Below are 25,547 nucleotides of genomic sequence, written 5' to 3' on the forward strand. Positions count from 1 at the left end.
TTACTTGCACAAGCCAGTTTCTTCGCAGTGACCGTTTACCATATTTATTCAGAGCACCCAGGCGAGAGGCCCGAATCAAATGGAAGAGGAGACATATGAATGGAGGATAAAGAACAAAGGCAACTGGACCGTAGAGAAACCTGTGGCGTCCCTGCGCTCGCTGGTCTCTGCAATCCATTGAGGGGGAAAATGTTTGTTGCAGAGTGGGACATGTTCACGCCAGACTTTGAAAATAGACATGTCCACGGACAAAGGGATTCTACCTCTGCAACTAAATTAATTCGAATTGCAGAGCTCATCATCGCTGTCATCCTGGAAGAAATCTACTGTAAGAAAAGGACGAGCTTGAGGTCCACGAAGTAATAAGAAGACATCGCAAAAATACCATAAAATTCAAATAAGCGTTTGTTGAAAAAAACGAAAAGCACCTGGTCACGAGTAATTGCGGATTGGGCCAGCTAGCTAACCTTAACGTTGCTCATGCTAGCAGCAATGTGCTTTCCGGAGGTTGGAAGAAGAGTTTTTACAAGCGGAGAGCTCTGTTTTTCAGCAGGCACAGCAACAGCTTTGTCATTTACTGGTGTCTTTTTTAGGTTTTGATGTAAAAAAAAAGTGTAGTCACATGTTTCCAGTGATTGTTGCTGGAAGCTGCCTCTTGTTTTGGGGTTTTCTCCATCGTGTCATCGTGGTCAATAAACAGGCGGTGTTTTTTTTTCTTCTAGGCAGCTGGAAACTTGGCATCCAAAGTAAAGGTGCTCCTCACAGGCTCTCCCCGTCTACGCTCAATGTCCACATTTGTGTGGCAAAGTAAATTGTTTACTGCCTGCAATATATACAGTTTATAATAAGAAACATGAAAAGCACTCCCCCTTTTTAGAAATTCTCCTGACAACTCGTCACATACTGACGCTTTAGGGTTGTTGGTCGGGTCGGCTGTCATCCCAAAGTGTCCGTAATTGAAAAGTCTCATCAATAATTGTAATTATTTGACATGTACAAATACTTTAATTTTTATTAATTATTTTAGACCAGACACTGCAGGTTAGACCAAAGTTTCCTAAGTAGGGAAAACGTTACTTGACCTGGGACCCGACTGCCTGAACGAGGGACTCGACTTGCCCAAGAAAAAATGACTTGGGACTTATCCGACTATTGATTTGTAATAATAATGTTTGGGGGGAACGCACCCTTACCCTAACTTACATTAGGGGACAGATAGACGAATAGGATGATAGCCATACAGGTGTGTTCTGAGGGACAGCGAGCCCGTCAGTTCACACCTGGCTTTAAATGCGTCTCGTGTGAATGGATTTCACTTCCTCGCTGTATACCTATATGCAAATGTTTTTACACAAACAAAGAAATATATTCATGTATAACATTTGCCGAATGAGCAAGAAGGCGTTAAATTATTTTAAGATCCACCAGAGTTTCTCAAAGTTTACACAGAATCTTCTAAAGCAACAAGTCTCAAAATTGAGCGTTTTTTTTTTTCAAGGGAGTCTTGTGGCTTTTTCCACTTTGTTCTCCAAAGTAGTAACCAATATCATTCGCTGTTCACTGGATTTGTAAAATTTCACACATTTAGGGTCAATATGGTATATTCTTCTCTATAATTTCTACAAATTTGGTGTAACTGGGGAAACCAGCTGAAACAGTTTGTTCAAACAGCTGCTGGGAGGTGAGACACACTTCAGACACAGAAGCAGACAGGAAAGAAACATCTTCATGTGTTGTATTTAATGCCGATTTTACAGAGAGGCACCAATTATTTAAAATTTGGCATATCCTTCTTCTTAAGTTTGTTGAGTTTTTCATCATGATGCAACAACTCTTAAAATCACACGATGTGTAAGCAAGTCTGGGACAATGCCGTTTCAAGTGACTTCACAACACTACCTGATCCATGTCCATGGCTTTCACATGCACACACACAGCTGCCCACTTCTTGCAGCAATCCTGTAAAGTAGATCACAAAAAAAAAATGTAATTTAAATGAGAAAAGGTATGATGGCACACACCCAAGAGAGAGAGACCTCCGTGGACACTGTCATTCATGTGAGAATGTTTCGTAGATTCTTTTAACCATTTTTAATCACCATAGTAAAAAAAAAACCTTATTGTTGGTAATGTAATAGTGACCCCCACAAATGTATGATTTTACTGCTTTCATGGGAGCCCAGACCTAACTGTATTGGGAGCTCAGTCTGATCCCTGGACTTGAAACCTGGATTAAGCGATCCACAGCCTCACACGTGTCAAACAATGTACTACTTGAGCTGGATTTGTGGTTGGCGAGGCAGCTTCAGGGTTAATTCTAGGTTCTCAGTGTTACGGAGCGGGTTCATTTCTTTCTGGGGTAAATCACCATGGTAACCTTTTCTGCACACCTTGCCAGCCCTGCAGCAGGTTATGTTAGAGATGAAAGATCAACACATGTAAATGCACAGCCTCGTGACGACCAATCAATACCCTGGAAAAGAGCCTCATCATTCATAGAAGATCCCGTGGAGCTCTTGCGAGGATTATGATTTTAACAAAGACGGATTGAGACCCCGATGACTGTAAGATATGAAAGTAGGCAACCGCTTTGAATTATTTTTTTTTCTATTTATTTTTGGATTTGTACTCAAGTGCGTTTGACACTGCAGGGGGTTGCAGCTGAAAGAATAAAGCTAAAAATGACTGCCACTCACACGCCATAAGAATACATCAAGGCAGCACGTTAAAGGAGCACCATGTAGTTTAGGGGAAGAAATTTGAATCGGAAGAGGAAGGCATGTACTCACTATTTTATGTTATGAACAAACTATATAAATAAACTGACTGACATTGAAAGGACAGCACTGTTTCATACAGGTTTACTTTGGTCATATTTGGTGGACCCTGCCACCTTTCTAGCTTCAAGGGACCTTAAATAAATATTTATGAGTTTGTTTATTGCCTTATTATCAGTTGTAATAATATAATAATACATAATATTACAATTCTGAGTTTGAATTTATTCTCCAAAACTTCATAGTGCCCCTTTAATTCAATGGAATACACAAATGTAGCCTAATCTAAAATCTGCTATCTTGTGTGCTAATGATGGTCAGTGATATTGCCTATGAATTAACGCATTCAACAGCAATTTTTTATATCAGCTTTACTTCTACATCTATGTTGCTTTAAGACTTAATTCTGTGTGCAACGTCTTCCTCTATTTGTCTGATAGTTTGCTCTTGTTAAAGTATTCTGCTCCACTGCTAGTAGACTTGGCCATATTTGCAATCACAGCTTCATGTGACCGCTTGGCATGATCTCGACTGTTAGGGTCAGTGAAGCCAGAAAAGAGAAACCCATCCAGGGTTTGTGGAGCTCACTCCGTAACACAAGGCCGTACGTGCCGCTATAATGGTCGTTTATGTTCTCACTCAATCTGACTCAGCGTTTGAAATGATTCATATAAAAGTCATGTTAATTTGGAAACATGTAGGAGGGAACCCCAGTTCGCCCCATTATACATTGTTCAGGATGAGTCATCGTTCCCCTGAATCTCTCGGAGAGAGGGTGGTGAGTGCAGAGTTACTATGGCCAACAAATGCATGATAGCCACATTACACAATCTGATGCGTTAAGCAGAGGAAAACCTGTGGCTCAGAATATCACATTTCATGAGTGGATTAGCGTTAATGACAAGTCTCCTCATCCTGCTCTGTAAATCCTCCCATGGGAGCCTGGTGTACACATGTCCAGTGGGCTTTCATTACTCTTCTGTCTCCGCAAAAATCCATGCTTAACCAGTGTGTGCTAATTAAAGATGCTGTCCTGCGGAGGCGTCAATGAGCCAGTGGCTGAGTGTTGTGGCTTTCTATCGCATCGCACAGCCTGGCATTTTTCTGCCCTTCTAAAATATGTATGATTCCCTCTCTCAGTTTTTTTTTAGGGGCAGAGGAACGCGAGTGTAGTTTCCGTGATACAACGTGGTGAGGGTCTCCCTGAGGGGTTCACAACAGACTCTTCTAAATGCTCCAACGGGATTATCATTTAGGGAGAACTGATGACTGTGTATAGTGCCGTGGATGCTTGGCCACTCCACAGAGCACCTAATGGAGGTGATGGAAGTGGCGGTGCATCAATTGCTTGGAGGACTCTTATTTATAGCACACTCATATAGCTTCACTCTTTCTCGTAGACTCACAGTCATTAGACCTTCTGCTGCCTTTTTTGTTGCCTGCATTCTGGCACATTCTTCCTCTTCTTGACTCACATTAAACATAAAGTTTAGTACAACACAATATGCGGTTGTCGGTCTGGTTGTTAGTAATTAGGAAATCTCAGAATTAATGGTGTACAAGTTTGGGATCTGACAATTTTTGCCATTTAAACTACTGCTTGGGTATGCCATGTTGGTCTGTCATGATGCACATGAATCATTTCCTGACACTGTGTATTATTAAAATTATAAGATAATGGATTGTAATTGGTAACTGCTTTAGAGCAAATCCTTTAAATAGAGCAGGTCCATTAAGACGTGCAATTTTATGCTCTAGCGCACATACCCCTAATTCATTCATGCACTTATAACTACCACATAAAGCTTCCATCCACGGTGTTCCAATAAATATGAGCTGTAGGCCACAAACCAAATATATATAAATTTGCAAATGTTGCTAACTGTTCCACCCCGGATTCATTGCAGCATTGAAGACATTCAAGTGGCAAAGGCAGTAAAACGCAGTGGAAAATGTTGGAACAAAACATGAAATTTTACCAGGCCATTTCCCTCTTTGTTGTGCTTGTTCTTTGCTTGGCAATTTTATGACTCACAACAAATCTAAATGTGCCGGAGTACAGCAGAGTGCAATAATCCTCATACTATAACAACTGAATAGGTAGATTGCCTTCGACTCCCAAACAGCGTATTTGGTCATTACCAGAACAACATGATGGTTGGAGTGTACCAGCGCCAGGTTTTGTGGACTTTTGTCATACTGTCTCTGTTTGATTGCATTAAGGCAAAAAAACTACTGTGTTGGGTTTCATTAAACACGCCGTTTGCCTTAAATGAACTAACCTAAGGTACATACATTATGTACAGTGGTGTCGTGGTACTCGAGATTGGTGTCGGTCTCAAGACCACCTTCTGAAGGTCTCACCCGGATCTCAACCACGTTTTTTACTCTGCCTCAGACAGAGTGTGACTGTTATTATATTATTGAATTTCAAACCCTTCAAGACAGTGTATGTAGTTTATATTTTACAGTTAAGCAATGAACGTACTCAGATTACATCAGTTAACTAAAACAGTAGACTTCACTGTAAATGTAAGAATGATAAATCACCTCAAGCATATTTTTCTGCATCATGTTCTCTAAAACCAAAAACTTTCACATTAGCTGATATTGGAAAATACATACACTGACACAGATATATCTGCTGGGCAGTAATATATATTGCAATAAAAGAGACGATGCGTGTTTGCCACTGATTTAAAGAAACAGTTGTCACAGCGTTGTATCACGCTGCTCAGGTTTTAGTATAATGATGCATAATAATGTGCCCTGCACAGACTATATACAAGACAACACAACACAGGAAGTCTTTTTCTTTTTTCTTTTTTTTTTTTCTTTTCAGCCCAGATCAGCAGGTTAGCACACTAGCACACAGACTGGACTGTCTTTGATTTCTTTCCGTACATGAAATACTTCTGTCCCGGAGCTTTGTTTTATATCAAAGGGGCTCTGTGGAACTGGAAGCCGGTCGTTAGTTGATATTAGCATGCGCCATTTGCTAGTTACCGTTGGTCTCTGTTTGCGGAGCAGAGAGGCACTGAGAAAACGATCTCTACAACGTCCATCGCTTTCTTTGGACTGGACTCGAGCATATAACAACTAACTAACTAACAAATCGTCCAGAGGCATGTATAGGCCACCAAGAGGAACGGAGAAGTTCTCATTTTTCACGTCACATTACAGTCCGCACACACGGCCAATAAAAAGTTATTATTCATGTTAATTGCTCCAAACTGTTACATAGTGCCCCAAGATTTTACTGAACATTTACACTATACTGATATTTACAGCTTTGTGAGGACTTTCAATTTGCATCATCAATTAACGCAATTACCATCTTAACTTTAGTCTGTCGGTCTGTGTCTTTTTATTACCATCAGTCTGTCCTTCCACACAGTTTCAGAACGCAATGTATCTCTCTCAAAATTATGTTGCACATTCTAGCACTATGTTGATGCATTTTTGGTTTTTGTATTCATGTCATTCACTTGCTGTCCTTTTAAAAACCTGGTCCAAAGTCAAACAGTGGCTTCCTATGCATATACAAAAGAAAACACAACATTTAGGCTGTGTGTGTGTGTGTATGCAAGTGCTTTCCTACTTTCACTTTTTGTGGGGACCCATTGGCAGAGAGGACATTTTCACAAAGTGAGGACATTTTGTGCAGTCAGCACCTCTATGAATGGCTGTTTGGGGGTTAGGACTTATTTTAATGGCTGAGGTGAGGGTTACGTTTGGATGAGGGTTTATGGGTTCGGTTTGTAGTAGTGCACGGCCAATTTTTAGCTGCTCGTGAATGCATTGAGTCAGTGAGGGTCCTCAGAAGTGTAGTAGTACAAATGTGTGTGCCCTAAAAAGTAGTAAGCTACTTCCAAGCACAGATCTGGGACGGCTTACAGCAGGTCAACTGTTCATAAGTTACTTAAGCATGCATGAATTAATGCTAATGTTTCCTGAGGAATATCATTCCCCTGTTCAGTATATTACGTGTTCTCTCAAATCGGCAACTGGCGTGTTAAGGAAGACAAAGGTGACCGTATTCTTTGCTTGTATTTAAAATATGCAGAGAAAATAAGAACGCAACAAGAAAAAAACAAAAACATTAATTAAACATAAACTGAATAAAAGCAACCATCCAATATGTGATAAAATACTAGTACATAAAATTGTACAATGTAATTACCTATAATATGGCTGGGGCAGGGCCTGTCTGTGCAGAGTTTGCACATTCTCCCTGTGTCTGCATGGGTTCGCTCTCTCTCTTCCTTCCACAGTCCAAGAAATGCAAAAAAGTTAAGGTGAGAATGTGATTGTGAATGGTTGTTTGTCTCTATATGTCAGCCCTGTGATGAACTGGCGAATTATCAAGGGTGTACCCCACCATCACCCAATGTCAGCTGGGATCGGTTCCAGCCCCCCTGAAAAGGATAAGTGGTTTCAGATAATGGATGGATGAATGGATTTCCTATAGCATGATTAATACAGTAAGATACCCAAGTTGGAAGTTTTTCTCCAACGTATTTTAAACCCCCCACTTAAGAAATGTTTTCTCCCTCTCCCTTAAAGTACATAACTTTCACTCCCACACACACACACACACACACACACACACACACACAAAAACTTACCACCATACCAAACAATAAACCCTGAAACCCCCTATAATATTAAGAAAACAAAAATTTGATTCCTGTTCCGACTGCTGCCTTATACATCTCCACAATGCTGCTTGTCGTCTCTGCCTTCACCCACTTCTTACTCAGAAACACTGCCGTCTCAGCCTGTCCAAACATAATTAACACCCTTCCACCCTTTATGCAGCCGCAGACTGGCTCCTCATTGTTAATTGTCAAATCCGAAGGTCTTAAAAGCAAAGCAGCTGCTGAGAGCAGACATGTGCCCGATAGCCAGTCCACATTGCCTGCGCGTGCGTGGCAGAACCTCTTGCTTTTCATTTCAGTATACATGTAAACAGTTCAGAGCAGCCACACAGCTTGCGCGAGCCTTGTGGCTTACGCAAGCTGTGTAGGGTAGGGGCTGCAGTGGCACATAATCTAGAGATTCAGCATCTTGCCTGTTTTATTCTGCATTATGTATGTGGTTCTCGGCAAAAATAGACCTTAAGATGATCTGTGGATTGGCATTTCGACAGCATACCAGCGTTTTTCATCATCTGTAGAATATGTCACAGATACTAACAGAACATACACATTTGGTGAATGGCAGTTTTTTCCCCCACATGCTCTCTCTCTCTCGCTCTCAGTCTTTTAATGAGGGTAAAGGAAAATCACATTATCATCATTATTGATCACTACCAATACCCACCCGCAGCTGTCACATGCTGCTAGTGCGGACAGTGTGACCCAGGATCGAGGTGGGGTAAAAGTCATTAAAAGGCAGCGTTGTCCTCAGATAGGAAAATCTGTTGTATGAGCCTTACTCAGAGTGAGTCCAGCTCACATTGTCCAGCTGCATTGTCTTACAATCAGAGGACTTTGTATATGGGGGGGGGGGGGCCTCAAGAGAGTTTACTTGTTCTATACAGCTCTATACAAAAGTTTAGATTCAGATGATCTGTTGTTTCTGTTCCTTTTTAAGTTGGATCATACAAAGGACCAGGTAATTTAAGATTACAAATTTGGAGTGGACCATGAGTGGAGTTGGATCACATCCTCCAAACCTTTTACAAGAGTGAAACTTTATATTCATGCCAACTTAGTTATTCAGAAACTGAAAAGTCTGTGTAAAGGTCAAGACCCTGGAATCTTGTCCGTTAATGGATTTTGGGACTATAGCGGTGCCATTACCCCAGTGTCCTTTTATATTAAATATTCAAGTGGATGGAGGATTGTTAAACCTTCTTAAAATGGGGCATGGTGTGGTCTAGCTTGTCTGAGAAAAAGGAGACGGAGAGTGCTGACAACTCTGGAAGGAGAGTAAGAATTATTAGAGCATATCTCACTGTGAAGTAAGAAAAGGGCCTAATTTTCCTTTAACACAGTGACACATGTATCCAATTCTTTTTTTAAACGGACATAGCAGTCAAAAGCGACTTGTAAATCATGGCAGATCTCCAAACCTGAGTGTGGAGAGCGTGTGCTACAGTAAACAGAAAACAGTACTCTGACATTTTACCGCTACTCCTTGGTCTTCTCCGTTGATTACATTTAAGCCGCGAGTCTCTCGACGTCTTAACCCTCGGCAGATGTGTAGAATGTTTATCCAGATGGTCTCTACCCTTGAGAAGCTTTATAATTAGAATATTAATATGTTTGCGAAGAGCAGCATCTCAGAAAGTTCACTTTTGAAGAAACCAGAGTCATTATCTATGATCGTAGGTTAGAATATATTGTTGTTCTTTTCACGTTTTTTCAAAACGCCAATAGATTGCAGTCAGCTTTTACATGAATATTTAACAAAAAAACCCTTCTCACACTGTTAATCTGTTTGAAAAGCTGTGAGTTATTTTTGCTTGAAAGAGGATGCACAATTATTGATTTGTCCTCAGCGTATTTGGACACTTTCGTAAAAATGACTTGAACTTGAGTTCAGCCCTTAAATTTCTCTCTTCTGTGTCTCTCTGTCTTATATTCTCTTCTAGGTTCATTGCTGTGTGATGGACGACTGACACACCTCCTCTTTCCTCTCCTCCTCCTTTTGCGGGCTCCCCTGTTGCTCAGCTTTGGTGAGCGCACCTGCCCCAATAGCTGCCGCTGCGAGGGAAAGACCGTCCATTGTGATTCAGCTGGCTTTGTAGATGTCCCAGAAAATGTCTCAGTAGGCTGCCAAGGCCTTTCTCTGCGCTACAATGAACTGCACACCCTGCTACCGTATCAATTTGCTCACCTCGGCCAGCTTCTTTGGATATACTTGGACCACAACCAGATTTCAGCTGTTGACAGCCGAGCGTTCCAGGGGGTCCGCAGGCTTAAAGAGCTAATACTGAGCTCCAACAGGATCACATCCTTGCATAATTCAACATTCCATGGAATTCCCAATCTTCGTAGTCTGGACCTGTCATACAACAAACTGGAAATCCTGCAGCCGGGGCAATTCCATGGCTTACGAAAGCTACAAAACCTACACTTACGCTCAAATGGCCTTTCCAACATCCCAATTCGAGCCTTCCTAGAATGCAGAAGTTTGGAGTTTCTAGACTTGGGCTACAATCGAATCAAGGCTCTTACCCGTACCACCTTTTTGGGGCTACAGAGGCTGATGGAGTTGCACCTGGAACACAACCAGTTCTCACGGATCAACTTTTTTCTGTTTCCACGCTTAGCTAATCTGAGATCGCTCTATCTGCAGTGGAACCGCATTAGGGTGGTCAACCAGGGCCTTCCGTGGACTTGGTATACACTGCAGAAACTTGATCTTTCTGGAAATGAAATCCAGACCCTGGACCCAGCTGTGTTTCACTGCTTGCCCAATCTTCAAGTCCTTAACCTGGAATCCAACAAATTGTCCAATGTGTCTCAGGAGGCAGTGTCAGCATGGATCTCACTAACCACCATCAGCCTTGCTGGGAACATGTGGGATTGTGGAACTGGCATCTGCCCACTTGTGGCTTGGTTGAGGAATTTTCGAGGAAGTAAAGACACCACCATGATATGCAGCAGCCCAAAGTATCTCCAGGGAGAAAAAATTATGGAAGCCACCAGGAGTCATGGTATTTGCGAGGAAACTGATTACGTTCTGACAGAAACCCCCTCACCAATGTCTGAGCTCATTTCTGAAGCAACCGCTGAACCAACCTATGCCCCTACGAGTGGCTCTCCACCTATGCCACCAACCAATACCTTTGGTCCTCCTCCACCATTCAGACCTCGACCTATTCCTCATCCTACCTTTCCAGGGCATATGAGCAAAGACCCAAGAGACTCAGTTGCTCGCACTCGCCCCACTCCTATACCACCCCCAGAACTGGAGCACATGACTCTGCACAAAGTGGTGGTGGGCAGCGTGGCACTCTTCTTCAGCATGTCCCTACTCTTGACAATTATCTATGTGCTGTGGCGGCGCTATCCAGGTGCAACCAGGTTGCTGCACCAGCGATCCATGGTGGGGCGGAAGCGTCGCAAAAAGAGTCCAGAGCCAGAGCAGAACCTGAGCTCCCAGCTGCAAGAGTATTACATGAGCTACAACCCTGCTGCCACACCAGAGGCATTGGAGGTTCTAGGCAATGGCACTGGTTCCTGCACTTGCACAATTTCTGGCTCCAGGGAGTGTGAGGTATGATCCATCGCATCAGCCTAAAAATAAAAACTCAAAATCAAAATACAAAGGCTCAACAGAGAGGTAAATCCTTTATCAAGTATGCCCTGTAACAAGACACTGTTGAATCACAGCTAAGCACCCTTGACTCTTTGTTCATAACACGCTTGACTTCAAATGTTAGATGTCTCCAATTATTCAGGCTTTAGTGTCAAACCCCTAAAGTGGTAAATAGAAAACAACTAATCTGGTCCAGGGGAAGCAATCTACAACATGGGTTCAGCACTGAGGTTAATTGTGTGTGGCATTAATTACTGTTCTGCAACAAAATATTTTCCTCTCATTTGTTATCTAAATTTCCTTTTGCAAATGTTTTCATGGTTTGTCTACGTCAAGGGTCCATGAATAATTGGATACTGTCTAACTGTGTTGCAAACACCTCCCCACTTCAGCATGGCATGGATCATACATGTTTTAAGCAATTTGTTTGGACTGCACTGATTGTTTGCGTGTGTGCATTTGTGTGTGCGCATCTGTGTGTGCATGTTCAAGATGGGATAAGATTCACTGCTACATAACTGTGTGTCTACAGAACTTATTCTTGTAATGGAAGTTACAGGCTGAAAATGGAAATTCCAAATTGCCATAAGTCTATTCAATTTGAAAGACACAATGTTGTCAATTTGTACAAAATTCACAGCGAGGGTGGATTAAGTGCACTGGTATTGATTAAGACTTGACAGTTTTTGCGTGGCGGTCCAGGCGAGTTTAAGGTGCCTTTCATAGCACTAAAAAGAAGAGCATGTTAACTTGTTCATTACATCCTTTAAAGATGGCAAGGGTTTGTGATCTGCATGGCCCGAAGTATGAATGTGCAGGGTAGCAGCCCTTTAGTGTAAACCTGGATACCTCTGGAACACACTCCCTTCCTTGTGGGGTAAGATTTATGGTAACCTGCATGGAGGCGAGGCAGTACAGTAATCCCAAAGCTTATGTCATGGCTTAAATGTTGATCCCTCCGCTGTGATAGGGAATATATTTATAAACCAGAGTAATTACAATCCCCAGCCCGAACACTAGTGGGTCGTCTTTATTTGTGCTCAGGAATCGTGCTTTTTTAAGAAAATGAGTGTACAGCTATGGCAGATTAACCAATGGGTCTGACAGAGGTTAATAAAAAGTTGTTTTTGCTTCTTTTTTTTAGACGTTTTAAAAAGTACTAAACAAAAATGCAGCAAAATACCTGACACGCAGGGGTATGATAACAGCTCTGTCACTGTAAATAGTCCTAATTGGAGGAAATTATGATAGCTTTGACTCCGTTTTCACAAAGACGACTGAATGTGCTAAATTTGAAGAAGGTATGTTCCCTACTGTGGGGCCAAATTGTCTTATCTCATTATTGTGAAGGTACAGTAAATTATACAGTGGTAGTAAAAAAAAAAAACTGATCCAAATGTTCAACAAATAAGGATACTTTGTGAAATTCTGAATTTACTGATTACCATGTGCTGGATGATGTAGTTATATAAGGCAAGGCACATTGTTATTCATTATTGATTCATTATCGTTATTCAAAGCTTGGCAGTTACAAGGCAATTAGTTTACCTCCGTGATTGCCCCAAAATTTGGAGCTATTGTTGTGATTGTTGTGGATTATGATTATATATAATATCTGTCACTTTAAAGGCACGGGTGAGAAGCAGTATTATCAGACCAAATGGATTTCTGCGGCACTGTGATGTACCGCTTAAAGGAAACAAACATGCTGCAACTGCAATTTGTGCTTGCAGTCTAAGGTAGCAGCTAATCAAGCAATCAAAAGTGAGAGGGGCTTTCTTTGAGTGGAGGAATACTTCAAAAGGGTACACAACAGTGGTGGTTAAAGGGCCAAACCAATATAAAATAGCCAATTAGAAAGCTATTCATGCAGATTCCTTTCAGACATTCAGAATTTCCACTTACATACTTTCAATTGCAGCTTATGTCTCTGTGGCAGGTTTGAGAAGATTTCTCTTTTCAATGATTGGAAAATTGTTATGTTGTGAGATGAGATGAGCCACAGTTCGTTGTAGGGCATGCCACAGAACTGCATTGTCACCCAAGAACTACTGAAAATACATACTGTACAGTAATGATACCTTTGGTTTTGTAAACACAGAGCTGACTCCCTGAGCATGCCCAGTGGCATCTGTCTCTCCAGAGACTGAAAATGCAGTTGGCAGGAAGAAAGAACTAAAGTCTGTGTGCATTGCTCAATGTGTGGGCTCGGCAGTTTGCTTACCCTGCTTTAACACCAAATATGCAAGTTTGTGCGGTGCGAGGCCATTTTCTCAGAGTTCAGATTTTTTGGCAGTATAAGCGGCAAAGTTCAACTTGGACGTGCGTATTCTGGAACTGACAGGGGGCAGATGTTTCATCTGTATGTTGATTTTGTGCCTCTCTAAACTCAGAGTTAATAAGTTCGACTCAACAGTCCCAACTGGACTTGGGTAAAAATACTCTGCCATTGCAGATGATTAATTTTGGGATTATTGATGTTCATAATTGGATGGAAGCGTCCAAGTTTTCTGCTTTGCAGACTATATAAAACAACATGATGTATTTTTAAAGACACATAAATTAGATATGTCCCCAACCTGTCATTCATGTATAATCAATTTGAGGCTGCTGCTATGCTCTCTGCTAAATATATAGTATGTCATAAACAAATTAAGATTATGACATACTGATCTATTCTGGGACCTAAATAAGGTATAAGCACCCATCTCAGGCCGTGTTATGTATGATCCTGCTGTGTTAGTCATACATCTGGCACCAACAAGCAGCTCAACTGCAGTTTGCTACAAAACAAAAGCGCCGTTCTAATTTTCTCATCAACCACTGCAAGTATTTCTGGAGCAAGCAGCGCCAGTGTATTGTCTCTCACGACGCAACCCTAATCCAAATCTCATCATCTCAAAAACAATCTTTCCTTTTCAACATCACTGACGGGTGTCACAGCATTTTGTTGCGGGTGGGGGGGTGGGGTCTACGCTGTTGCTTATTTCAGCCGTTTAATAATTGAGAAGCTGGCGTAAGCCTCGTTTAGTTTGATGAAAGTGCCACCTTGCAGGCCAGCGCAGCTGGCTGTGCCTTTCATTATGGCCCTGTGCAGCGCCAGCAGTCCCTGCGGATGGCAATGTGGAAAAACAAAAGGCAACACAACACATTTACCCGGCTGCGGCTAGGATTCAGTGAGGTATTGTCAAGACTGGCACAGAATGGTGTCAGTGCCCAGCAGGATACGGTTTCCGCTTTCGCACTGGTCCTGAAGGTTTTGAGGCTAGAGACTCCTAACTTAATAGGCTCTGCAAACCCAGACAGGTGTTATCATTTACTCTGGCTGATTAGACTTCTGCCAGGCTGAAGTTGGATGCAGCATTGCAGGGAGTTTGCTGAGATCACCAAAATTCATTCACTAATGCCCCATTCATTTCACATTGTGCAGAATGTAAATGTGAGCGGTAAATACACTTCAGGTCGTCTCCAGGCGGAGTTATTTGGATTTTCTGACAGCTACAATATCTCTTACTTCGAGAAAAGAACAATTGAGGTGCATACCAAGTGGTCCTGAAACGTCGGCAAAGCCATTAGCTGCAGACACACGGACAGTAGACATCAGCACATCCAGTAACACAATCAGCCATTTAAAAGAGAGCATACATTTACATATGGTATGGCTGTACAATTAATTATGTCAATATCCCAAACATATTTTAAAGAGTGTAATATGCAAACCAAGGAGCTGTATCTTACATATTTAACAGTGCCTGAATCAAATAAGACAGGAGGTTTTTGTCTTTTACGATTTCAAATCACTTTAGAGAAGTTAATCTTTAAAGAAGGCCTGTTTTTGGATCCATTTTAGAGTTAAGATTTTGATTATTTGCTTTGCAGAGTGGAGTACATCATCACCATTCAGCGTTAGCGTGTGGATTATTGAACTCCAGCGAAAGAGCTGACAAGCCTACACACACCACTCCACCCCCTGACAAAACTTCATCTGACTCTGTTGTGGTTGAAGAAAAACTCAGCTTGTTTCAATCTGACAGACCTGTGTCCATACTGCTGCAGCCTTGTAGCACAGAGGGAATTCTCCACTGCCAGGGGTGTACGAACACAACAGTTTTTTTTTTTTTTGCGTACTATGGAGCACATAGATCAACTTTTGCTTCATAAAAGACTTTAAGTAAGCCAGTACATTAACATTACATTTCATTGAGCAATGCTTATACAAGCAGAAGGCTGTAATATGCTTCCAAATGCAGTTAGATTGAAATACTTCCACACAGTTTTCTCTGCTTTATGCGTTTAGGTCAGACACTGAGACCAGTTTAACACTTTGTCTGGCTGTGGTAGCATGATAAAAGTTATCAGTAGGTCTACATTTAGGAGTTTCATCCAGAGAAAGTTGAAGATATTGAAATATGGAAATGTATTCAATGACTAATTTCTAATAGTTTTGTGGCAGAGGCTCATCAGGCACTTTACTTGTTTGGATAAAAATACATATCTGCTAACATTTCAAATTGAAAATAACTTGAAATTCACCACATAGAACCAACAAATTTGATAAAATATCTAAACTAATGAGACAGTGAATCACCAACAGTGACTTTTGCTATTGCATAAATATCCTAACCTCACACCATTACGAAGTACCCAGTTGTATCATCTAATGTAAAGCTGGCACTGCAGTAACAGTTGTGACTTAAAGATAATAATAAAAAATCCAAGCTTACAGCTACAGCTCCTGCCTTTATAGCCTCCATCCCTTTTTGTTTAGTTTTCCTCTTTCTTCTTTACCTCTTCATCTCATCCCTTTCTGTTGTAGTCTCCTTTGTCATTTTCCATTCCTCTTTCCTTTCATGTTTCTCCTTCTTCCTACTTAGTTTACTATCTTTGTTGGAGGCTTTTTGTGGTGACACCGTCTGACCCGCCTTCACTCAGCTGCTGGGCATCTGCACTTCAATGACTAGTTAACGTTTGTGGTGCATTGAGTGTGTGCTATTTGTCGATCCACCTCGACGCAAGAGAGTTTAATACATTTTTCTCAATAAGCAAGTGGAGCCTGTTTAACAGATGATGAGACGCCCGCCCAGTGCATGAGAGTAAGAGCCAGAATATCATGCAATAATATCATTGTTTCATGCTTTTCATCTGTTGCTCAGTCAGGACCTCCAGGATTCAGTCCTGTCAGTCTGTGAAGCTAACATGAAATTAAGCTCAAGCAGCTCCGGGGCACAGCTGTCAGCTGTATCACAGGGTAGTCTGAATAATATCAAAACATTGTCGGATGCAACTTCTGTGCCGTTTGACATACTAAGTAGCTGTTATCAGAGATTACATTTGAGTGATTATTGAGTAATGTCAAGTGTACCCATTCTGTAATATCTTCCTCAGAGCACTTTAATAACAAGCAATTCTGTTACTGTATCTGATTTTTAAACATGTTTAAACAAATACAGGCCTGGAGCTTTATACCGGTAGAAAACAATATGCATTTAAATTGTAATTGTAATAGCATCTCAACTCAGCCTTTGAAGGACAGTTTTATTTGCAAGCTATTCTAACTCTAACTTCACACCTTGTGGATTAATTTATTTATTGGAAAATATGTATAGAATAGTGCAGTAAGACTCTTGGTGGTTGTTACGCCATGCGACCACAATGTGGTTCATTAACAGCCTACAGTTCGCTTTTTACTTCTGGCAATTGTAGTTGCACTTAAAAAAATCATAAAAGTGATGGTCATTTGTAGAGATTATCTTGCTTAACAAAATGCGTAAGTATCTGAAACTCTTTAATAATCCAAAATCCAATTAAAACAAATACCATAGGCCTTTTGTCGAGGGTACCAGGGCAATGCTAACTTCCCTGTTGTCCTTAAAATATGTCATCTCTGCAGCGCTCTATATTCTCCAAGTGCACACTGTAGCGTGCCGTATCCTCTTAAGGAACTGCACGTCTTTCAGCTACTGGTGTCAAATCTACAATAAACATCTAGAGTTGTCCCTGTGCTTTTTCATCCATAACTTAGTTAAAACATTTCCCTTTTCACAGTTCAACTTGTATATAAAGTTTACCGCTCATTTTCGTATATAGTGTTTTTAACACTAGTGAGGTAAGCCGGTCAGTTAGCGTGGCTGGCTTCCTAAAAAAAGCTCAGCACATACACATAATAGTAGAATCAGACATCCTTCTCTCTGATTTGCGACTTGACCAGCAATGAGGTCGCAGCTATACCGCTCGCTTACACTTTCATTATTGGAAGTTCTACCAAGCACCGAGGATGAAAACGAGCCGTAGCAACCCAATGGAAGCGCATGGCTAGCTGATGCCGTAAATGATTATCTTTCAATGTTTGGATAAAATGTTAAAAACATGATAAAAAATTTTAAAAACACTGCATACCGAAACAAACGATAAACTATTAACAATAAACACAAAACAAACTGAAAGCTGAAGTATTTTTACTAAGTTAGGTGCAGTTTGCAAAGCCGATATACTGAACAGAGGAGAATAGGTTACAACAATCACAAATCCAAATTTTAAAATAAATCATCCAGTTTAGCTTGTTAAGGAATTGGTAACACAATAAGATAACAGTCACATTTTATTTTACTGGTGTGACTCAAAATAGAAAATGGCAGTAAACCACCAGGCTGTTGGCATGTTTCCCCCCACTCTGCTGTCATTAAGTGAATGTGTAAGTCAGAAAATGTCAATCAAGCTCAGTCTTTACACACCCACAGTGTCATTTGAAGGTCTAATCAGACAAAAACAGTCTGATTAGACCTATTCAAATAAGGATGTGGGTGAACCACACTCGAGATTTAAGATATGCCAAATACACAATCCATGGTGCGGTATAAAGTTTGGCTCCAATATACATGAAATTACATTATTTTATAGCCCCCCTCTCAGATTTCTATTAAATTGTTATGTGGCACTAGAGAGTTTAAGGTCCATGTGATTGTGTTACAGTAAGTCTTGACTGTGCTTATAAGCTTAGAGTCTTCATTTGTGAGCAGATAAAACACTGTGGTGTGCTTCAGGAATTGATAAACTACGTTAGCAGTTAAAAAATAAGTCTCATTAACAGACGGGAATGTCTTTAGAAAGAAGCGGCTGCATTAGGAGCTGTGGGAAAAAACCTAGTGTTCTTGCCATAGTGAGTTCTTCAGTGGTATCTGTATTTCAACCACAACTGCTCTGTGGAACTGTGGCGTAATTGCTTTCAGGATAACATCTGTCTCATGTTCCAACACTAAATGGAATATTTCCCTCATAAATGGAGCTTGTTTTATTGATTTAAGGTCTGGATTTAAAACTATATCCTCTTTTTAAGAGACCACCAGAGCCTCATGGATAAAGTAAAGAGAAATGGAAAAAGATGATCGAAGAGGAGATTTCCCATGTCAACTGTGGTTAGATAACAGCCGTGGTTCACATGAAATGGAAGCAATTTAAAAAAAGCTTAATTTGAATAAAAAAATATTTTAAAAATTACATTTATGAATTAGAGGAATGGTAATGGTTGCATTTCTATAGGGCTTTTTCACTCTACTGATTCCTCAAAGTCGCTTTAAAACACCCATTCACACACATGTTCATACACTGATGGCGGAGGCTGCCATGCTAGGTGCCAACTGCTCATCAGGAGCAATTTTTCGGGGTTCAGTATCTTGCTCAAGGACACTTAGGCATACAGCAGGGGGAGCAGGGATTCGAACCAGCACTGTGAAGCACTACAATTCAATGGAAAAAGGTGTGTCCTGTTTGTCCACTGTTATATATTTATTTGAAATAAATGTACTACACTGGTCAGTTTGTACTTTTCAGCAAACTAGTCTGTCAAGTAGTGTGGGTATGCAGTCCGTTTTACTAGCTAACATAACTTTTGTTAAAACACATCCATTAGTTTTGTTCATGAATAACAGCAATTTATCACTTACCTTCATGAGAAGGTCCACTTTTTTGTGTTTTTGAGGGATTTTATATCTTTCTGTAGCCTCCCAGTAGTGTTCCTAAAACAAACATTATGTTTTTTATATAGAGAGTGGTAACATGGTAACTGTAACTTTTTCAACACAAGGTTTTAAAAAAACAAAGCTAGATTTGAGTCCTTTTTGCTACAAAAACAACAAAACAATCTCTTTTATAGTGTTGATGATGACTTGAGGAGCTTCATGGCCTGGGGAATGAAGCTGCTGTGTAGTCTGGTGGTACGGCAGCAGATAGTTCTTTATGTTTTGTCAGATGGAAGCAGGGTGAACCAACTGTGGCTGGGGTGGGTGTTTTCTTTTTTAGTATCCTTTGGGTTCTGTGCAGACATCGCACTTCATCGATATCACTGATGCTTGGTGGATGGGTTCCAATGATGTTCTGGGCAGTTTTAATCACCCTCTGTAGAGTAATGGCTATAGAACAATGACACCATCTGTGCTAAGATTGGTTTCCTATAAACCCCCCTCTCACTAAGCAATTTTGTCTGCCACTCGGCACGAAAACTCCCAAGAAAATGAAGCTGGCCGGTGGTGAGCTGGTATTTGCTGCTCAGAGAGAAACAAAAAACGATCAGGTTGTGTTTGCTACAGCGGCACCAACAATTATACGGTTGGAAATGCTATGGCAGGGGTAAAGTTGTCTGTTTCCACTTTAAGTATTCAGGTATTTCAGATTCAAAAACCTATTTTGCCAAGCCCTCCTGAAATCTTTTTCCCCCATGGCATGTCTAGGTTTCTGCATGAAGACATTGCTTCATATAAACCCCTCAGCCCGCTGATATGCCAGGACTGTGTCTGTCTGAACATGGCTAGGGGTGCAGCTGATCAACACACAAAGAAACAGGGCTGGCCAGCGGCCACTCACACAAGAGCTGGCAATGAGGCATTGATGCACCTTCCCACAGGATTGTTTTTTGTTCTTTAGAATGTAACCGCCATCACGTAATAAAAAAAATAATGTTTAATTTCCCTGATTCACTGCCTAGTCCAACTACCCTGCTGCTCCCTCTCCCAGCTGTCTCTGCTGCTCACTCTCCCTTTTTGAGCTTCAATTAGTGTTTTTACAAACAGCAACCAACAAATCTTGCATAGTGTGCCTGTCAATATTAATGATTATATAGCATCATCTTCCCAGCACCTCAGTCACTCTTCATACTTTCAGTGTCAGCAGCCATCTGTGTCAGTTGACGTTGGGGAGGGGAGGGCATCAGCGCTCTGACCTGCATCACTGCTGTTACCAGCGGCTGAATAGAGACGGGGGCGCTTTTGAAATTTGCAGAAAATTGCGAATGTGTCATTCCACCGCTGCCTCAGCGGGGTAAGCCAAGTGTAAGCTGCGTGCACATAAACGCATCAAAGCAGCCGCCTATAAAAGGTATGAGAACGCGACAGAAAGAAGCCTTTGCATTTATGTCACAATTTTCATCAAATGCGATGGCAAATAATACAAAACTGGGATAAAATGACATATCTTTGCAGTGTCAGTTGTAAGTGTCTATGGGCGTAGGAAGCATTTAAAACCCAGGTGGGACAATTTTAAAAGAGGGTCATGAGTTCTCCCCTCGGAAATCTTTTAATAGAGTACATTTCATTTCATGTATTCTGGTGCCATTGTGGGCCTACATTTTGCCTTTTCAACCAGAGGAAGTGCCCCAGATCACATATTTGGAGATGATAAAAGACTAAATGTATGTTAATCGATTCAATTTACTTTACATTTGTGGCTATAATACATATCTGCTAACATTTCACATAGAAAATAATTTCAAATTGAACACATTGAACAAAAAAAATAAAATGCTATTATAGACTATTATAAAGCACCCAGTTGTATCATCTAATGTAATGGTGGTGCTGCACCCTTTTTTTTGTTAATTTGTTCCTTCTTAACGTCATCATTTCATCCCTTTCTTATATCCTTTTGTTTTAGTCTCATGTTCGCCTTCCTCCTGCCTAATTTACTCGATAAGTGTCCATAATGATCAGCAATTATAACACCACTGAAATTATCTGATGGGTTGGGTGAAATTTAACCAAAGCACGTGCGTGTCTGAAAGAACCCCGAAAAATGGATGGAAATACTTGGTGCAGCATAAATGTGGCAAAAACAGTTGCATGAGCAATCCAAGTAAAATCAGCACTACATCGCCGGGGTTGTGACTGTCTCTTGTTAGGGACCGAAAAAAGCGATCTGAGTTTGCCATCTCTCTCCTGTCTTTTCCTCAAGCGCTCGCTGCCTCTTGGAGATGCTACGCCCGCTCCCCTCCTCCACTCAGACAGCTTTGAAGACAGAAGGATGTCACACAGCCAGCCGCGGCGCTCACTTTGCATGTCCCCTGGCTAATTTTCCCCTCCAGTTCCGTTCCACTCGACAGGCGTTCCCTCTGAAAAACATTTAAAAGAACACTTTCATTTTCCGCTCCCTCTCCCCTTTACCTCATCAGTTTTCAGGAACCATTAAGGGCTTAAGTGCGAGCAGGCGTGCGCGGCAGAGAGATATCTCAATGAATATACAGTAGGCGTCATATTCCCGATTCCAGTTAAGTCCTTTGCTTTTTTTTTTTCCTCCTCCCGAATTCATCCCTACCAGGCTCTGAAACAGCAGCTTTAATGTGTGTATCATGAAATCCGCTCGGGCCTTGAATTATTAAATTCATAATTTCAGTGATCAAGCGAGATAAGAGTTTTAAAAGACTGAATTATTAAGAGGTTTTTATAGTTTATGGAAAGCTTTCTGTTTCTGTTCAATGCGGTTAATAAAATCCCAGCATGTTACACTTGAGTGGGAGTCAAGACTGTGAGACTGCTTTCAGCCATAAATGAGCCACTATTAATGGCAACAGGGGGCTAATGAAGACAAGATATATGTTTTTTCATTGCTTGGCTCAAGTGTTTTGGTAATTTTTTTCCGGAAACAGAAACAGAAAAAAAACGTCTCCATTCGTCATTGTTTTCAAAACGCGGACAGTGAGAAGAGCTGCTCGGACGTCAATGCCCGCGAGCCCCTCCGTGAGGAGTCTTTCCACTTATCCAGCACAACAACCTCTAAACCATCTCAGAGGTGCAATTTCATGCCCTCTTCCCTCGATTGCTGGGTCATCCTCAAAAGAAGTCGTCCCTGCAGAGGCCTGCGCCGGATGATGATGATGATGATGCATGTAGTGAAATGCTGTAAACGTGCCTCTGCACCCCAGGCGCTCCTCCCTATCACGCACGTGGAGATACAGTCGTACATAGTCAACGCAGACCCCAATGAGCGGTGTATTGTTAGCAGCATCTGGAGCTCAGCTTGGCCCTGCAGCGAAGACAAATAGGGATCTTATGTTCTACTGGATATCACAAGAGAAACACAGAGGAGAGATTCTATAGCAGATTTTTGAAAGTGTGTGTGTGTGTGTGTGTGTGTGTGTGTGTGTGTGTGTGTGTGTGTGTGTGTGTGTGTGTGTTTGAGCCTTAAACTGTAAAGGGGAAAGCAGCCCAGTGGCACCTTACATAAAAAGATACACCCCCTCTACTGCCCTAAATTGAATTTTATAATCTCCTACCTGCCCCCCCTTTCCCTCTTGCCACAGGCTTTGGCAGCTGCGGTGTACTTCATCCTCAGATAACAGTAGCATCAACCCACCCACCTTCACTTGTTCTGTCAAAAACACACAAACATCTTATTCCAACACGGTCTTTGTGACTGCGAAAGTTGGCACTAGCACTTCCACATACTAGACTAGATGTGTGCATACTGGATTGTGAGTAATGAATGTAAATAGCGGTGGCATTACATTACAACTGTGCGCAGTGGAAGTGTAATTAAAACGAAACAACACACCTGCCTACACACACTCACAGAGTCTCTTTACAAATAGCTTGCCTGCGATTTCACACCTAGAAGGTAGTGAATATGTTATGGCGCTGAAGCTGCTGACTGAATTGACGGGGTGATCTGCAATAATAATAATTATCTTTTTTTTTTTTTTTTTTTTTACATTTGCGGTTAACCTGTCTCGGTGCTATGAAAAGGCAGAGTCAAAGACCTGGTTGCATTAATAAGAAGGCGGTTTTTCAATCTCACTGATCTGGTAGAAAGAATGCTGGTTTGACTCTTGTTTTGCTTTGGTTTCTATTAGGGGTAGATCGATATGGCTTTTTCAGGGCCGATACCAAAACCGATTATTAGAAATAAAGGAGAACGTTAACCGATTTTTGGAACCGATATTCATTTGCAGAAAGTACAATTGACCCAAGTACTGGTTTTAAGTACAGTTTTAAGGTACTTTACTTGAGTATTTATCTTTTTGGGCTACTTTGCACTTTCAGTTGTTCCACTTTAACCTGAGGATAGTGACCAAGGAAAACAGTGCCACTTCCTGTTTTAGTTGCGCAATGGCAGACTTGCTATCTTTGTCCTGTAATGCAACCTTTATTGTTTTTAGTGTAGTGAAAGCAAGGTTTATAGGTAACGGGTCAATACACAGACGATGACATTTTTCAGAATGATAAGTTAAAGCAAAAAAAAAAAAAAAAAAAACTGAGCCTGGACAGGAAATTAGTGTGATGCCACACTTTGTATGTCACAGTAAAATCAGCGCGAGGTTGTCTCAGGCATATATAAATCCAACTAAACCAAAACATTTTTGTCTTTTGAGCCCCTAAAACTGTCCACTTGTGACCCCTCGTCACATACTCATTCATACGATCTTGTATTTAAAAACTCTGGGAATCAATTGGGGGAGGTTCCCATTTTTCAATTTAAGGCCATTTTTAAGCAGATAGTGGATGGTTGTAAAGTAAAGACCTAAATTAACTAAGAGACATAAGAGAATTCAGCTGTTGGTCACATTGCAAGAGATTCCAAGAGACTGAGTCACTAACACTAAACGCAGTCTGTCTAGGATCAGTGCTGGCACGAAACACCTGAAGAACCACTCAGTTATTGAAGCAAAGTTGAAACTGGACCGGGGTTACAACAAGATGCAAAAAAGAAACGATCATGATGGCAATTTCTGATCCGGACTTTAAAGATAATCTGATAGCAGTGATAATTAAATCTCTCTGAGAACACCAACTGACCTTATCGTAGAGGAAGCTGTGGTAAGTATTGTAGCTATTGTCGCTGACAAATCTCAGGGCCGAGTGGCAGATAGAATCTAATGGCCAAAGTGTGGAAATAGCAGCATGTCTGTAAATAAAAAAAGGCAGGTTCCTCATGGCCAGCTGTACACAATCCACAATACAATATATAACAGTATCATCAGCAAATAAATGGGTCTGACTACAATCCCCACAAGTGATACTGCACGTCAGTCAATTGTAAGCAGTTTCAATAAAGATATTCAGATAGCTGGATTTGAATACTTAGTTCTGCCTGTCCAATCTGTATTGAACATCTCGTGTGTGTTGAAAGAGTTATCAGTTGCTATAATTGGCATGTGAAGGTCTAAAACAATAAATGGAATGGTCAGAAAATATTTATCAACTAAGAGACTAAATCTGGCTCTCAAATATTGAAGATTCTTCTTCCTTTGTCTTTTGTGATAGTAAATAGAGCATAGATCTTTTGGGTCTACCATCCATCTGGCTGCCTCCATGAGTCTTTCAGCTGGAAGACCAATTACAGGATTGGCACTGGACAATTATTGGGCTGATATTCACAAGAACCTCACACACAATGTCCCACCCATGACACTGTCTGATTGGTTACATGTCAAAATGAATAGCCTGTAGACAATGATTATTGGTCCCAAATATCAGTTTTCAGTCTTGATTTCTAATTATCTGATTCTGTATCGGCCCTGAAAAAAGCCAAGTTGGTTGGCCCCTGCACTCAGCGTATGTGGCGTGTATAAATAATCTGACAACCTCTCGGGTTGAGCCCTTGAAGGAGTTCCGAATCCTGGCCAGGAACGACTGGACTAAATGATTAATCACTAAAAATATGTGAATGAAAACAGTTGTTAGATGGACCCCCGGTGTACCATTTTACTCCTGCAGGGATTTCCGATACACACCGGTAAACCCATTTGTCTTATGTAAGCTTCCCTTTGATTCCTCGTTTGCGGTTTTAGTGCCAACCGCGTGCCAGGTTAGACAACGTCAGAAAATAAAAGCCAGCAGGAAATCAGCTGGAATCAAAAGGGGGAAAGAAGGAGGCGCCGCAATACTCCAAGTGCTATTTGTGTCATGATGAGGTTGGTGGATGTGCAATCAGGCAGAAAGTACCATGAAATCACCTCTATGCAGGGAGAGCAGGGCTGCAGCTCCTTAAGGAGGTTTACAGCTATGCCCACTTTAGCCTATGAGGGAATCAGACAAAGCTGTCTCTGCCCAACATACTGAACATCATGAGCCTTGAAACTGTGTGGAGTTTCACATGAAAGCCCAGAAATGCCCAGCTCTTCTCTCTAGCTGTGTTAAATTAAACAACAAGAAGTTAATAGTATAATTTGGTGTAATTTGTCATGTTGTGCTTAAAGGCCATTTTTTGTGATAAAAACATGTTCATCCAGAGAGT

The 25,547-nt window shown here is 41.2% G+C and overlaps 1 protein-coding gene across 2 annotated transcripts in view; it reads left to right on the top strand.

Moving 5' to 3' along the window:
* The window catches only part of lrrtm4l1 (leucine rich repeat transmembrane neuronal 4 like 1), a 70,168-nt gene that overhangs the window by 17,508 nt on the left and 27,113 nt on the right, over positions 1-25,547 (top strand). The window contains exon 2 of one of the 2 annotated variants that reach the window (XR_003986104.1): positions 9,379-11,075. Coding sequence is in view for 1 of the 2 variants with exons in the window: in XM_030434887.1 (XP_030290747.1) it covers positions 9,379-11,009 (1,631 nt within the window). In the remaining variant the exon portion in view is untranslated. The remainder of the gene's footprint in view (positions 1-9,378; positions 11,076-25,547) is intronic. The other variant, XM_030434887.1, reaches the window with a different exon arrangement.

The sequence above is a fragment of the Sparus aurata genome, chromosome 12 (genome assembly GCF_900880675.1).
Source record: "Sparus aurata chromosome 12, fSpaAur1.1, whole genome shotgun sequence".
Lineage (NCBI taxonomy): Eukaryota > Metazoa > Chordata > Actinopteri > Spariformes > Sparidae > Sparus > Sparus aurata.